At 34.9% G+C, this 12,763-nt stretch overlaps 1 protein-coding gene across 2 annotated transcripts in view; it reads right to left on the minus strand.

Moving 5' to 3' along the window:
* The window catches only part of LOC145694500 (SEC14-like protein 2), a 146,314-nt gene that overhangs the window by 40,585 nt on the left and 92,966 nt on the right, over positions 1 to 12,763 (minus strand). For both annotated transcript variants that reach the window (XM_081770803.1, XM_081770804.1), the window contains exon 2: positions 2,407 to 2,476. In XM_081770803.1, the coding sequence (XP_081626929.1) occupies positions 2,407 to 2,476 (70 nt within the window). The remainder of the gene's footprint in view (positions 1 to 2,406; positions 2,477 to 12,763) is intronic.

Here is a 12,763-nt window from a genome sequence, read left to right on the forward strand (position 1 = left end):
AGACACTAAATCAAGATTTAATTTTATTTTCACTGGAAGCAGTATTGGAATTATAAGTGGCTTCTAATTTTTTGCAATTCTCTGTCCGGAAGTAGGATGACGATGCAATACAACAATCGTACATATTATCATACAATATACGATATTTAAATCTCATTACTTAGGAAATATGAATTTAATAGTTGAGGAAGTGAATATAAAACATCTGGTAACCAATGAAAGTAATAGTTCCTATTAGTTGTGCTATATTATATTATTTTAAGAGGTTTTCTTTAGTGGATTATATTCTTTTGTTTCCAGACTTTTAAATGGTGCTTTAAATAGTTTCATTTACTATTATCGTGGTTTTATGGCTCCTTTCAGTTTTCCTGCTCCTCTTTAGTAGTGCTTCTACCTTTATACCTAAAGAAAAGATACTTCAAAGCGCAATACGTGTTTAACTATCCCTATTTTTTTTTTTTTTTTACTAACTTTTACTTCTGGGTCATTAAATGTAAAGATGAATGTATAGTATTATTACCTACTAGCAGGTACTTCCCTAATAAACGAAGTTAATAACAGTTCTAAAAAGCATGATAAAAAGTACACAGAAAAATATAATATAAATAAAAAGATAGTTGTATAATTTTGTTTCGAAATTGTTAAAATCAGTGTTTCCAGATTTTTCCTTTTTCAGGCTTTCCAATGCTAATGAAAAAATATATATAGGAAATAACAACGAAAAAGTATAGGAGGTTTCGTGAAGCTGTGAAAAAAGAGCATTTCAATTATCTAATAGGTAGAAATAAAAAAAAGTCACATAGAAATTTACACCAATTGTTATATGAACATACATTCTACTCTAAATATAACTAAATGAGTAATTATCTCGTTACCAAATTTTATACGAGTTTCTTGGTGTTTTTGAACGTAGCTCACCAGTACTAAACAACTAACATACGGAAAGTGTAAAAGAATCTGCATTTTAAAAAATCAGTGTTTGTAAGTATACGTCTCCAAGATGTGAATAATTTCATCACTTGTAAGATCCTATCTTTTCTATGTTAATTCCTTATTTTGTTTTTCAAATAATATATTGTAAGTAAGTTTGTAAAAATCAATACGAAATTCATTTTTAAAAAATCACAAAACACATGATACAAAGAGTTGGTTTGTTAAGCATCTAAGTTGGTTTGTTAAGTTGATAAACCTAAATAAATTATCTGTAAGTCTTTAAAATCACTACTCCAAAAAACTTTTTAATGAATATGACGAAATTAGTTTATTTTTGTTCCATTTTGTAGGTGTATGAATACTTTTTGCTCTAACTGTATATTGTTTGGTGTAATTATCTTTAGACAAGAAGCAACAAAGAACAAAACACAGAATAGTCTCCATTCAACCACCCTACTGTGGAGACAAAAGGCCCTCTAACCAACCACACCTTATTCCCTTATGTTATTTTCACAAGTGGGAGTAGCAATGCCACAAAAATATAGGAGGTATCGTTAAAATATAGGAAATATAGGAATTTATAGGAAGAGACGCAAATATACAGAAAAAATGGAAAATAGAGGAGCATTGAAAAGTCTGCTTTTTGTTTTTTCTCCTTCAAAAAATCCGAAGACTTCCAAACTATTGTTAAGCTTTATAAGAACGCTTCCTGGCGGGAGCTCATGTGGTTCGGATTCCACGTTACTCAGCAGGTCCTGTCTCATATAGCCTCGCTGCTGACGGTAAAATCACCTCAACACCTTTATAAGAATGGCTATGGTTGTCTGCTTGTTACAGCAAAAGCAGGAGATAGAAAGAAACTGTTTTTACTTTCAAAAATGAATATGAAATGAAATTTTTTTTAGTTTTACGTCCCATAATTATGCCGTATGGGCTAAAGGAGACGGTTTTGATGAGAAATGAATGCAATGATGGAATGAATAATGGGGGAGGAAACGGAAGAATCTCGAGAAAACCTATGCACATGGTGTTTGTCCAGCACAAAGTACACTAAGCGCGAGCTTGGATCGAACAAGGGCTCCTACGCACCTGAGGTGAGGGGCACTTCCAGTTCCCAACCGCATATAATTTAAGATGTTTCAAGACATATCTTAATATGGTAAATACTATTTTTTTTTTTTTTTTTTTTTTTTTTACATATCTTGCTCAAAGAGGGTTAAAACTCCGAATCCCCTTGCGTACGCCACCGGAAGTTACAATGACGTTTTACGATAGAAAGTCAACTCCATATAATGAATAAGATCTCGGTATATAGAGTCCTACTGAGTTAGGATTTACGAAGTCCTGTCTAAAGTAAAACAAGTAAAACAGCAAACGTTGGGAAACCGACAGTTAATGATTAAAAAAAAATAAATAAAAAAAACTCGAAATATACTGTATGTTGCGCAAAACAGAATACGTGATATGACTTACCTCGCAACCACCGAATGACGTAGAGGTCATCTTGATCAGGTTGTAGGCTGTCGGCAATCCTCTGTTTAAACTAGAAAAAAACAAAGAAACGAAACATGTAGTAAGCACAATATTTTGCAATTTTATACAACATACACTTCTTCCAATTTGAAAACTATAACCTACATGCCAATGCAAGCACTGTGATTTAAAATTAGAGTGCATACAGTCTCAGGTGGCATTTCTCGTGACGATAGGGTTGGTACCAACCCTTTTATAACTCTTTTTTAAAAATTGTATCTAGTTCGAAGTATAGATTTTAAAAAGTAACTTTCATTCTGTTTATCCAAAACTTTCACCTTTCATCATCTATTAACGATTAATATACTTTTGTTCATCTGTTTCAATGATTTTAAAGAAATGGCAGTTACTGGTAAATACATAAAATGATCAATACCAACTTCAGTTTTTCATTTATAGCACCATGTAACTATTAAGCTTATTAATGAATGTAGTTAGGATATGCACAATACACGTGTAATGCACTTTTGTCCACGATAGTATATTTCCTTCCCATAAATAGATCCGAACAGAGATACTTCACACTTACAGTTAGACCTATATGATAGGGAATTTTGACGGGGTGCCGTATTTATTGTTTTCCAGAGTTGGCAATCCTGCGTGACGTGATGAGAAATGTTACGAGTCTCGTTGGCATCCCTAGTTTATTTAAGTCTTTGACCTCAAACACTGTTCTAGTGTTACATATAGAAAACTATAAATTGATGAAATGATTGTACGAACACAAAGAAGATCGCTTTTTCAAATGTTTAAAGATACGCAAGTCTTCTTTTTCTAAACCTTCCCCTTCCCCCCACTTAGCTGTGGTCGGCTTTTCGAATCGCTGTTCTTCATATATTTCTTCTTGCGTTATATCCGCTGTGACACCGCACTGCACTATATCGTTAACACAATCTCCTCACTCGGGCTCGTTTTTCTATAGCATCCACTCGATGCGCTACGTATTCCAAAAGTTTTTTTTTTTTTTTTTTTTTTTTTTTAATATGTGCTCAAACATTTCAGTCTACTTTCTTCTGTGTTTGCAGAAGAATGTGTATGATTTTTTTTTTCCTACTACCGGCCTCACTTTTACTATTCCCTGTTTAATTTTGTTCTTCCGCGTCACTCCACATCCATCGGAGCATTTTCATCTCCGCAATATGCAACTTCTGCTGCTCTTCTTCGTCGTCCAACACTCCGATCCGTATAATATGACAGGTCTTATTACCGTTTTGTAAACTTTTCCTTTAAGACTCTTCACTACAGCAAAATTAAAATTAAACTACTGCTAATTTTAGAGCTTTTCTGTAATATCTTCAGAACAAATAAAAATATTCGAAAAGCAGAAACGTAGTGAACTAGACAATACGATTATGCATGTGATACTGTTATCACAACTCATCTATCTGCTTTCAGTTTGCAACTGTAGATAGATTTAGCATTTTTTGCGGGTTCTGTAAATAGCGGCATACCAAAAACAGATAGATAATTTGTGGTAAAGGCATCACAAGCAAAATTGTATTGTCTAGTTCACTACATTTCTGCTTTTCGAATATTTTTATTTGTTTTGAAGATATTACAGAAAAACTCTAAAATTAGCTTTAGTTTAATTTGGCTATAGTGAAGACCCTTAAGGCATATTGGTACCTTACGGTCAACAATTCTTCTGCCGCTTCTCTCCATTTTGTCCAAGCGCTGCTAATTCTGCTGTGGGGTCTATATCTTCTTCTATTCCTTCATTTTCCTGCAGTATTGATCCCAACTACTTAAATTTCTTCGTCATTAGCACCTCTTCTATTTAAAGATCCGCAATTCATTATACAATATACTCCAATACTGAATATGTTTAAATGTTGTTATACCACAAACTTCGTCTTCGTGGACTTTTAGTGACGTGGAAAGATCCTGATTACATCTAAATGAAATTAAGCACAAAAAATTCAGGGCATACATTTTGTTCATAAATGTACAAAACTACACGAGAACATTTTCGAGACAAGACAAGCTTTTCGAGAATAGAGACGAAACTAGAAATCTTGATTTGTTTCGTTTCGTCTCGTCTCCTGAGCAATACTAATTGGGGACATGAATACCACTTAGAAAGAACGCTACGACTTTATGCGCCTAATATAATTTAAGAAATAAAATTTCTAATTTTTACCAGCAGTATCATTTCCGATATTGTTTAGGAGGAAGTAGAATTTCATACGTTTAATTACAACATTATTATAATATTGATTAAACAGAGCCTGACGTAAAGTTTTCCCTGTGTAAGAATACGTCGAGTTCGGGACAGTAAATTGTAGTTTAGAATTCTCTCCCACTATCGGTTTTTATTATTTAAAAAAATCCTCTATAAACAGTATTTTACAAAAATACTACAATGATGTAACTTCTCTAATGTAATGTATAAAAAAGTGATCCAAGATCCGAGCACCCTAGGATAGGATTTCCTCGGAGCTCTGAAGCAAGCTAGGTGGAGTAGATTAGGAATCCCCAATGCTCCGAAGAAAGCAGAAAAGCGGTTAAAAGCCACAGAGCTCCGAGTAAGCTAAGTGACTGAGGTTAGGAACCCCAGAAGAGCTCCAAGCAAGCTAAGTGGAAGGAAAGGAAGCTTAGAGTTCCAAAGCAAACTAGAGGCTTTGAGTTGGGTATCTTCGAGAGCTCCGGGCAGGCTAAAGGAGAAACTGACCAGCCGAGACTTATGATTGCTCATGGAATTTTTTGGTTATATAGACGCTCTATGTGAGGAGAGGTGCTGTTGTTTTCTCATAGTCATGTGACTGTGGTGTTGCTACTGTTTCCTTTGTCTGCAAGCCGTCCTCTTCTATAGTAAGGTGCACGTGGTTGTTGTTTATAAAAGGAGCACGTGTAAAATGTTTGTAAACATAAGCACATGTTAGGTATTTGTAAACACAAGCACGTGGTACATTACAATATGTATCCCAAACCCTGGGGCGATTGCCCTTCCTAAAGTTCCAAATAACACCACTGTTTTTTACAATTATGCCCTTTAGGCTAATGGAGATAGGATGAATTAATCGAAAGTGAGTAATTATGAAATAATTGACGTGGAAACGTGAGGACTCGGGCGTGGCCGGAGATCGAACCAGGAACCCCTCGCCACCGTGATAAGTAAAATTTAATGATTCTTCTTTCATATGAACAGCACAAAATACGACCATTCACTCAAATTTGTAAAGAAAAATCATGTATGATGCATTATTATCTTAATACAATGATGATGTGATTGCTGAAAAGAATCGATCAAGTGTTTTTCGTAATTTTGTTTGTTATTATGACTGCTGAAAAGAATCGATCCGGTGCTTTTCGTAATTTTGTTTGTTATTATGATTGCTGAAAAGAATCGACCCAATGTTTTTCGTAATTTTCTTTATTATTATGACTGCTGAAAAGAATCGATCCGGTGCTTTTCGTAATTTTCTTTGCTACAAATATCTGTGACTGGGCTGAAAATTTCTGTTCATTATTTACTCGAAAATATCTTATGACATCAACAACTACTTAAAAAAGAATAATTTGATGGAACATGTCTTCTTGCACGGGAATACCTCTATCATTACGAACTTAATTCTGGCACAAGATTAGAGGAACATCACCCCAACGTAGCCCAAGTTGATAACCTTGGAACATTAAACTTGTTTTTGAAGAAGAAAAAGACGGATTTTCCAAATGGTGAAGAAGTTAGTTCTTTATTTTTTTTTTAAATTATTCTTCCCAGATTATATACTAACAGCATTCATTTCTACAGGAGAGAGAGTTTTTGTGCGTACTATACAAAACTCATTTCGTAATCAAACTAAACCTCGTGAGAAAAAAAACCGTCCATTATCGCAGTACATTAGTTGAGTAATGAGGAATCTTTTCATCTAAGAAGCAATGAATACCAAGCTTCCTAAAGAAAAATACAGTAAAGCCATGATTATCCACGAGTGCCGGGGGAAAAAATTAACTTTCCTGCAGTCGCGCTCAATATTTTTCGTAAGTAGTCGCTACGGGACTGATACTCCTCATAGAAATAAGTAATGTATGTTCAAAACATAAAACTAAACTGCATTGTAAAAATCAAATATTTCCAACAATAGTACACGTTACGAAGTGCAACTCTACACTGATAAGCAGAAGCCGATTCTTGTGAGTACACGGCTATTCAATGCGTTTGCAACACCGGTTTTATGGCTCACACCTAGGTTTAGAATGGTTAAAATCAGAATGCGCTGCAAACACGAAAGCAATAAAACGTGCAGAAAACGTCAGCTCGAGCGTATTTGGTGCGTTTCGGAACAATAGACTACATGCTGTTTCGAAATAAGTAAAAGATGTCTAAAGAAAGGACGAAAAAAGGGAAGACGCGTTGCTAGGCAAGGGGATTTTAACAAAAAGCAGCTGCTCGAAAGAAGCTTTGTGCAGAGTATTGGAACTCTGCTATTATAAAGTATGTCCGTCTATAACAAAATTCACAAAAATACAAGGAAATTCTGAAAAATTAGCTAATCAGAGAAAAATATGTGTAACACAATAGGATAATTTCTCGTGATTCGCATGAATGAGAATAAGGGTGTGGCAGTAAGGCCTGGAAACCCTGACTGGTTCACAATATGATTTATAACTCTGGCGAAAGTAAAATTACCGAGTAGCCAACTAGGTCGCGTTCGCTGCGGGGGGTAATACATCGGCAACGCATCCTTCTTTAGCCATACACTAAGGTATGAAAAACGTGAATTGGGAAGAGTGATTAGCGTGGTAGTAAATTACGTTCATTGTTCACTGCGAAGGAAGAGTCGGCAGGCGACCACTGGAAGGCTAATTACGAATCCTTAAAAAAAATCAACAAACAGGAAAATAAGTACAATAGGCCCTACAGTGCGAAGGTCAACAATTACTGACAAGTTTACACCACAGTATTGTTTTTTTTTCTTGCTATTGTTGTTTGTTTGATTGATTACTGTTCTTTATTTTAGTGATTTAGGCAGAGAGCAAAGGTATTTTTAAAGTTTTATGTTTTTTGTACAATAAAACAGCTTTTATGCTGAGCTTTTTTCGTGCTTGCACCTCATTTTTAGTCTTTTTTTGGGAGCGGAGTATCCGCGGTGCCCTTGCCACCCCATTCCGCGGATAATCCGGGCTTTACTGTACTGTATTATGAAATGAAGTTTAGGTTCCATTCTATGAATAGAGTTTGCGATTTTACAGAAGACATATTATTTTACAAAGAAGTAATTTTGTTGGAGTCTGCATTCATATACAGCATCTAATCTATGAGACGTGGGTCTACATTTTTAAGATGGAAGCAAAATATATTCAACTGTCAATGCTCCCCCACTAAGAATCAAACACAGGACCCTGTGCCACAAAGGTGTGTATGGGCTAGCCACTAATCCAGTGGGAAATGCTACAGTAGTAGTAGTGTCTAAGAAATTAATTTCTTCTTACAACAAACCTTAAAGTCAAGCAATAACATAGTACCCATATAAAACCTAACATAATCACAAGTAATAATCTATTATCCGATCATAATCTAATATCCGATATATATAGGCAAGAGGATGGAACAAAGGAGGGTCTTTTAAAAAAAATCATTAAATCTTTATTTTTTTCAGAACAAAATCTACAGTCAGTGGCGTATACTGGTTTGAAGGCATGGGCTACCACTGACCTTGTATATTATTATTATTATTATTATTATTATTATTATTATTATTATTATTATTATTATTATTATTATTATTATTATTATTATTATTATTATTATTGGGGCCGCGGTGGCTCAGTGGTAGAGCGTTCACCTCTGGTGCTAGGGGTCTCGGGTTCAAACCCTGCTCCCACCAAGTGAACTTTGTGGTGGACAAACACCGTGTGCGTGGGTTTTCTCGGGGTTCTCCCGTTTCCTCCCACTTTCTTCATTCCACCATTTCATTCATTACTCATTATCACTGTCTCCTTTAGCCTAACCGGCATAACCGTGGGACGTAAAACTCAAAATTTCATTTCATTTTTTATTATTATTATTATTATTATTATTATTAATCAAAATATGCATAACAATGAACAAAAAGAGGTTAGTGTGTATTGTTTGAACTTTTGTTTTGAGATCACTAGTACTTTCCACTATAAACGAATTCCATCATACATTTGAGCAATTAACTTCTCGTGGATTGCATTCGTAAAATGTTAATTTTTACCAGTGTCACTTCCCTCAAAAGTCGCCTCGGTTACTGACGTTGATTGTCATTCCGTACCAGTCTTCGCAAAAATTCTGAGTATAGCAACGTAACGCAAACATGCAAACAGTCATTATAATTGTTATGTCCATTATCGCTACCTTAATAACAAATTTTGCGTTGTATTAACGCAAATGATTACGGAATGTGCCCGATCATCCCATACAATATTTTTCATTCATCAATTTGTATCACGAAATATGTATAGTGGTTTTGCTATTTGGTCTTAAATCCCTTAGTGTATTGATTTTAGCCTTATAAAATCTTTCTATAATCAATTTACTTTGTAACAAAAATAAAAGTTGATAATTTTCTTCGTAGCATTTCATTTTCCCGCTAAATGTTACTCACAGTGCTCATCAGAGTAATAGAAGTTAACACATTCTCCAACCTTCAATACTATCTGCGTTTCTCATTTCGTAATGGTTGGCGCAAAATCAGCGGATTCAATTCAATGAAAATAACGCGATAAGTAATTATAACTACAATCACAAGAATCGCAAAGTAAAACACAAATTTTGCATTGCGTTGATGCAAAGCGCTACGAAATAATGCCCCGAAATTCTCAGATATATCCAAAATGGCTGCTATGTCATTGTTCTTAACTTCGATTTACTCGCTCCCCCTACAGAAATCGTTCCAGAGAGGAAACGTGCTTGGTTGCTATTCCGTGCCTCGCTAGTATACTGTTACGGAGGAACCTACGTGGGCACGCAAGCAGTTACAGTAGAAACTCGATTAACCGTCACCCTCGGGACCGGGACCATGACGGTTAAGCGAATAGACGGATAACAGAAATATCGTTATAAACCTCTACAGTAAGTAGATTTAAAAGGTTCTGGAAGAAATAAATAACCTTATACAAGTGAATAATACATGTTTATACTGTATTAAAATTACTGTACTGTACTTGCATACAAGAGTAACACTGAACTGGTAGTGAAATAACCACACATTTAAAAATAATCTATCATCTTCTTCTGCTTCTTCGAACGCCGAGCTTTTTGTGCGGCAATGTTGCGTATTTTTCTAAGAAGTATCTGCGTGGTATTCGCTTCCTCTTGTCTCTCAAACCAGTCGATGCACTGGGTTAACCGGCGTTGGAAAAAGCGGAAATTAAGCAACATCTCCTGTTTTCAAAATGGATTTTTATAAATACCCATCACAACTTATAATGATTGAACAGGACCAGAGTAAACCGTATTCCTTCCATGTTACACTAATATAGGTTCGTCTTGAAAACAATTCACAACAGTTTGGAATTTAATTTCTAGCATCTTGAGTGTTTCAAGCCCAGGCTTTTCTCCATAACGGTTTCAGTACTGTACCAAGTTTTTGTGTGGAAACTAGCATGACCGGAAGTGACGCATGACTATTTCAGTCCATTTCGCTTACACTTTATTCCGTGCTCTGCACGGCGCACGGCGTCAATTACAGCACATTTAAAGTACAGTACTGTCCGAAGCAGTGACGGATAACAGAGAGTGACGGTTAATCGAGTTTCTACTGTACATGTTTCTCTCTGCTGGCAGACGACTGCGGTTTCCCAGGAGTTGTCAAATCATCAGTGTTTACGAAAGCAAGAGGGATTGCGTTCTAAGCGTTAAAGGCTGCCTTAGGACGTATTCACGTTTGCGAAAATATAGATAAACTAGTACCATGAAAAAAGATAATAAATTGTAAACGTGTTATTTTAAATTAATTTATATATGTTATATTAACTTTATTAATGTTGCAGGACTACCGCCGGTAGCCTCGGTTGCCCAATTGTGGAAAACATCTGGCATGTGGTGTCCGTTATCACTGATGCATTCCTTAAGACGTTCTTCGTAGTTGGTATTCATTCTTTGCAACGTGGTTATTGATTTGGGTTACTTCCATGCGAATAGCTTCCTTCAAGTCTCCCAATGTACGGGGCCTACGTGCCTTGAGTCAACCTCACAAGAAATACTAGCACTTTGATAAGTCAGGAGACCAAAAAGGTTAATGAATGTTCCCAAATCTGGAAACAAGGCACCCAGAGAAGAGGGGGCGAAGAAAAACCACTCATGCTCTAGCTGTGTGACTTATAGCCCCATCGTGTTGAAACCACACACAAGGCGAATAGGAATAAGTTTTCGTCGTAATTCAGGCAAGACGAGGAAGTTGATTATTTCGCTATAGCGCTTCAAGTTCACGAAAACAGCATTTCCATTACTGTCGTCGAAAAATTAAGAACATACAAGAGCAGTTTTGCCTATACACCACATAGTTACTTTAGGGCTGTGTAGCGGTTTTCCGTGTAATTTTGGGGGGGTTTTCAGAAGTTTAAACCTAACAGAATATTATAATAAATATAAAAATATTCTGAAAGCAGTAATAAAATAAAAGTAGTAAAACCTTATAACAAAAAGTAAATCAAACTCTAAATTTAAAAAAAAATCCGAAAATGGGAACCGCAAAAATTAAATTAGCATTGGCCAAATAATGACAAATATATGGTACATTGCAAGACTACTAAATAAGTATCTGTCAATGTTGCTAGATCATATTTTAAAAGATCAGGAGCTGGAGAGACAAATTAGCACTAACGCTAAATCTATATACTTGACACCCACCACAGAGCCAAAAATAAGATCAATTGTTAAACAAAGGAAATTAAAAAAAATATATCTCGACCCGACAATATTCCTTATTATTTGGTTAAAGTCATCTTAGACCTTTAACTAATTTATGCAATTCATTTCTTGAAATAGAGACATGAAAAGAACATCTTAAACTTGTGAAAATAAGACCAACATGTATAAAAGGATCAACTATTAACCCAGGAAATTACCGTCCTATCACCAAATTCTAATGAATCAACTACATAATTACGGAATTAGAAAACTTGCTCTAACTTACGGTTCCAATTCTATTTAACTAATCTAGCACAATATAATAGAATAGGAAAATCCAAATCAGATAAGGCACATTAAACACGGAGTCCCACAAGGATCAATAATTGGTTCCATAATATATATATGTTAAAGTATTTTGGTTAAAATCTCAAATAGCCCTTGTTTTGAAGAACAAAGATTTGATAACTTGACCACTCAACTCACAAAATGGGTAAAAGTGAACCAACTTAACATAAATACAGCGAAAACAAAAACAAAAAATTTCAATGTCGGAAAAATTAATTCTGTAAATATCCATGACGTTAATTTAGATGGGGAGCTTATACATATGTCTGATACATATAATTTCTTGGGATTGATACTAGATTAGAACCTAACCTAGAAGGAACATATCAATGGCTTGGTGAGAAAACTAAGCACGAAAGTTTACCTCATACGGAAACTCAATAAGATTTTCATTCAAGACATTAAAAACTACGTATTTTGGCTAGTTTCTTACGGATTTGTTTTCTGAGGTAATTTCCGCCATACAATAAAAGTGTTTAAAATGCAAACAATAATAATAATGTTATCAGTTAGCTTTCATATATCCAGCAGACCACTCTATCGGTGACTGGATATATTACATTATCGTGTAGGCCCTACATATGTTCTCGAAACATCGTAATATATGCAGGATGGCCGGAAAGTAGGTATACATCCTTGCATTGATCAAGTATAACATTCTAGCTTATGGGTTTATTTGCTTCGGCTGTTTCAAGCTTAAGGTATAAGTAAAAAGACATTAAGAACTAATAATAAAGAAGCTAGGCCTACCTGTTTGATAACAATAAGAAATTATATTAAACACAATGAGCTGGTTAGTACGGAACTGTATACCTACTTTTGGGCTACCCTGTACATACAAATACGAGAAAATTTAAAATAAATTCCGACTTACATCAATACAATATGAGAACCATTGATTATATTCATATACAAAACTTTAGGTTAACAAAAAAGTCAAAACTCGATACACCACATAGGAATAAAATTACATAATAAAATTCCAAATCTTATTAAACAAATGTCAAATTCAAATTTTAAAATAAAAGTGTAAACTTTTGTTACGTAACCACCTATTCTATTTCAAATAGATATTTCTGCGTAAGTCGAAGGTTAAAAATTAATATGTATCGAGCAAGAGGATTTTGAACT

The sequence above is a fragment of the Thermobia domestica genome, chromosome 9 (genome assembly GCF_964235325.1).
Source record: "Thermobia domestica chromosome 9, izTheDome1.hap1.1, whole genome shotgun sequence".
Taxonomy (NCBI): Eukaryota; Metazoa; Arthropoda; class Insecta; order Zygentoma; family Lepismatidae; genus Thermobia; species Thermobia domestica.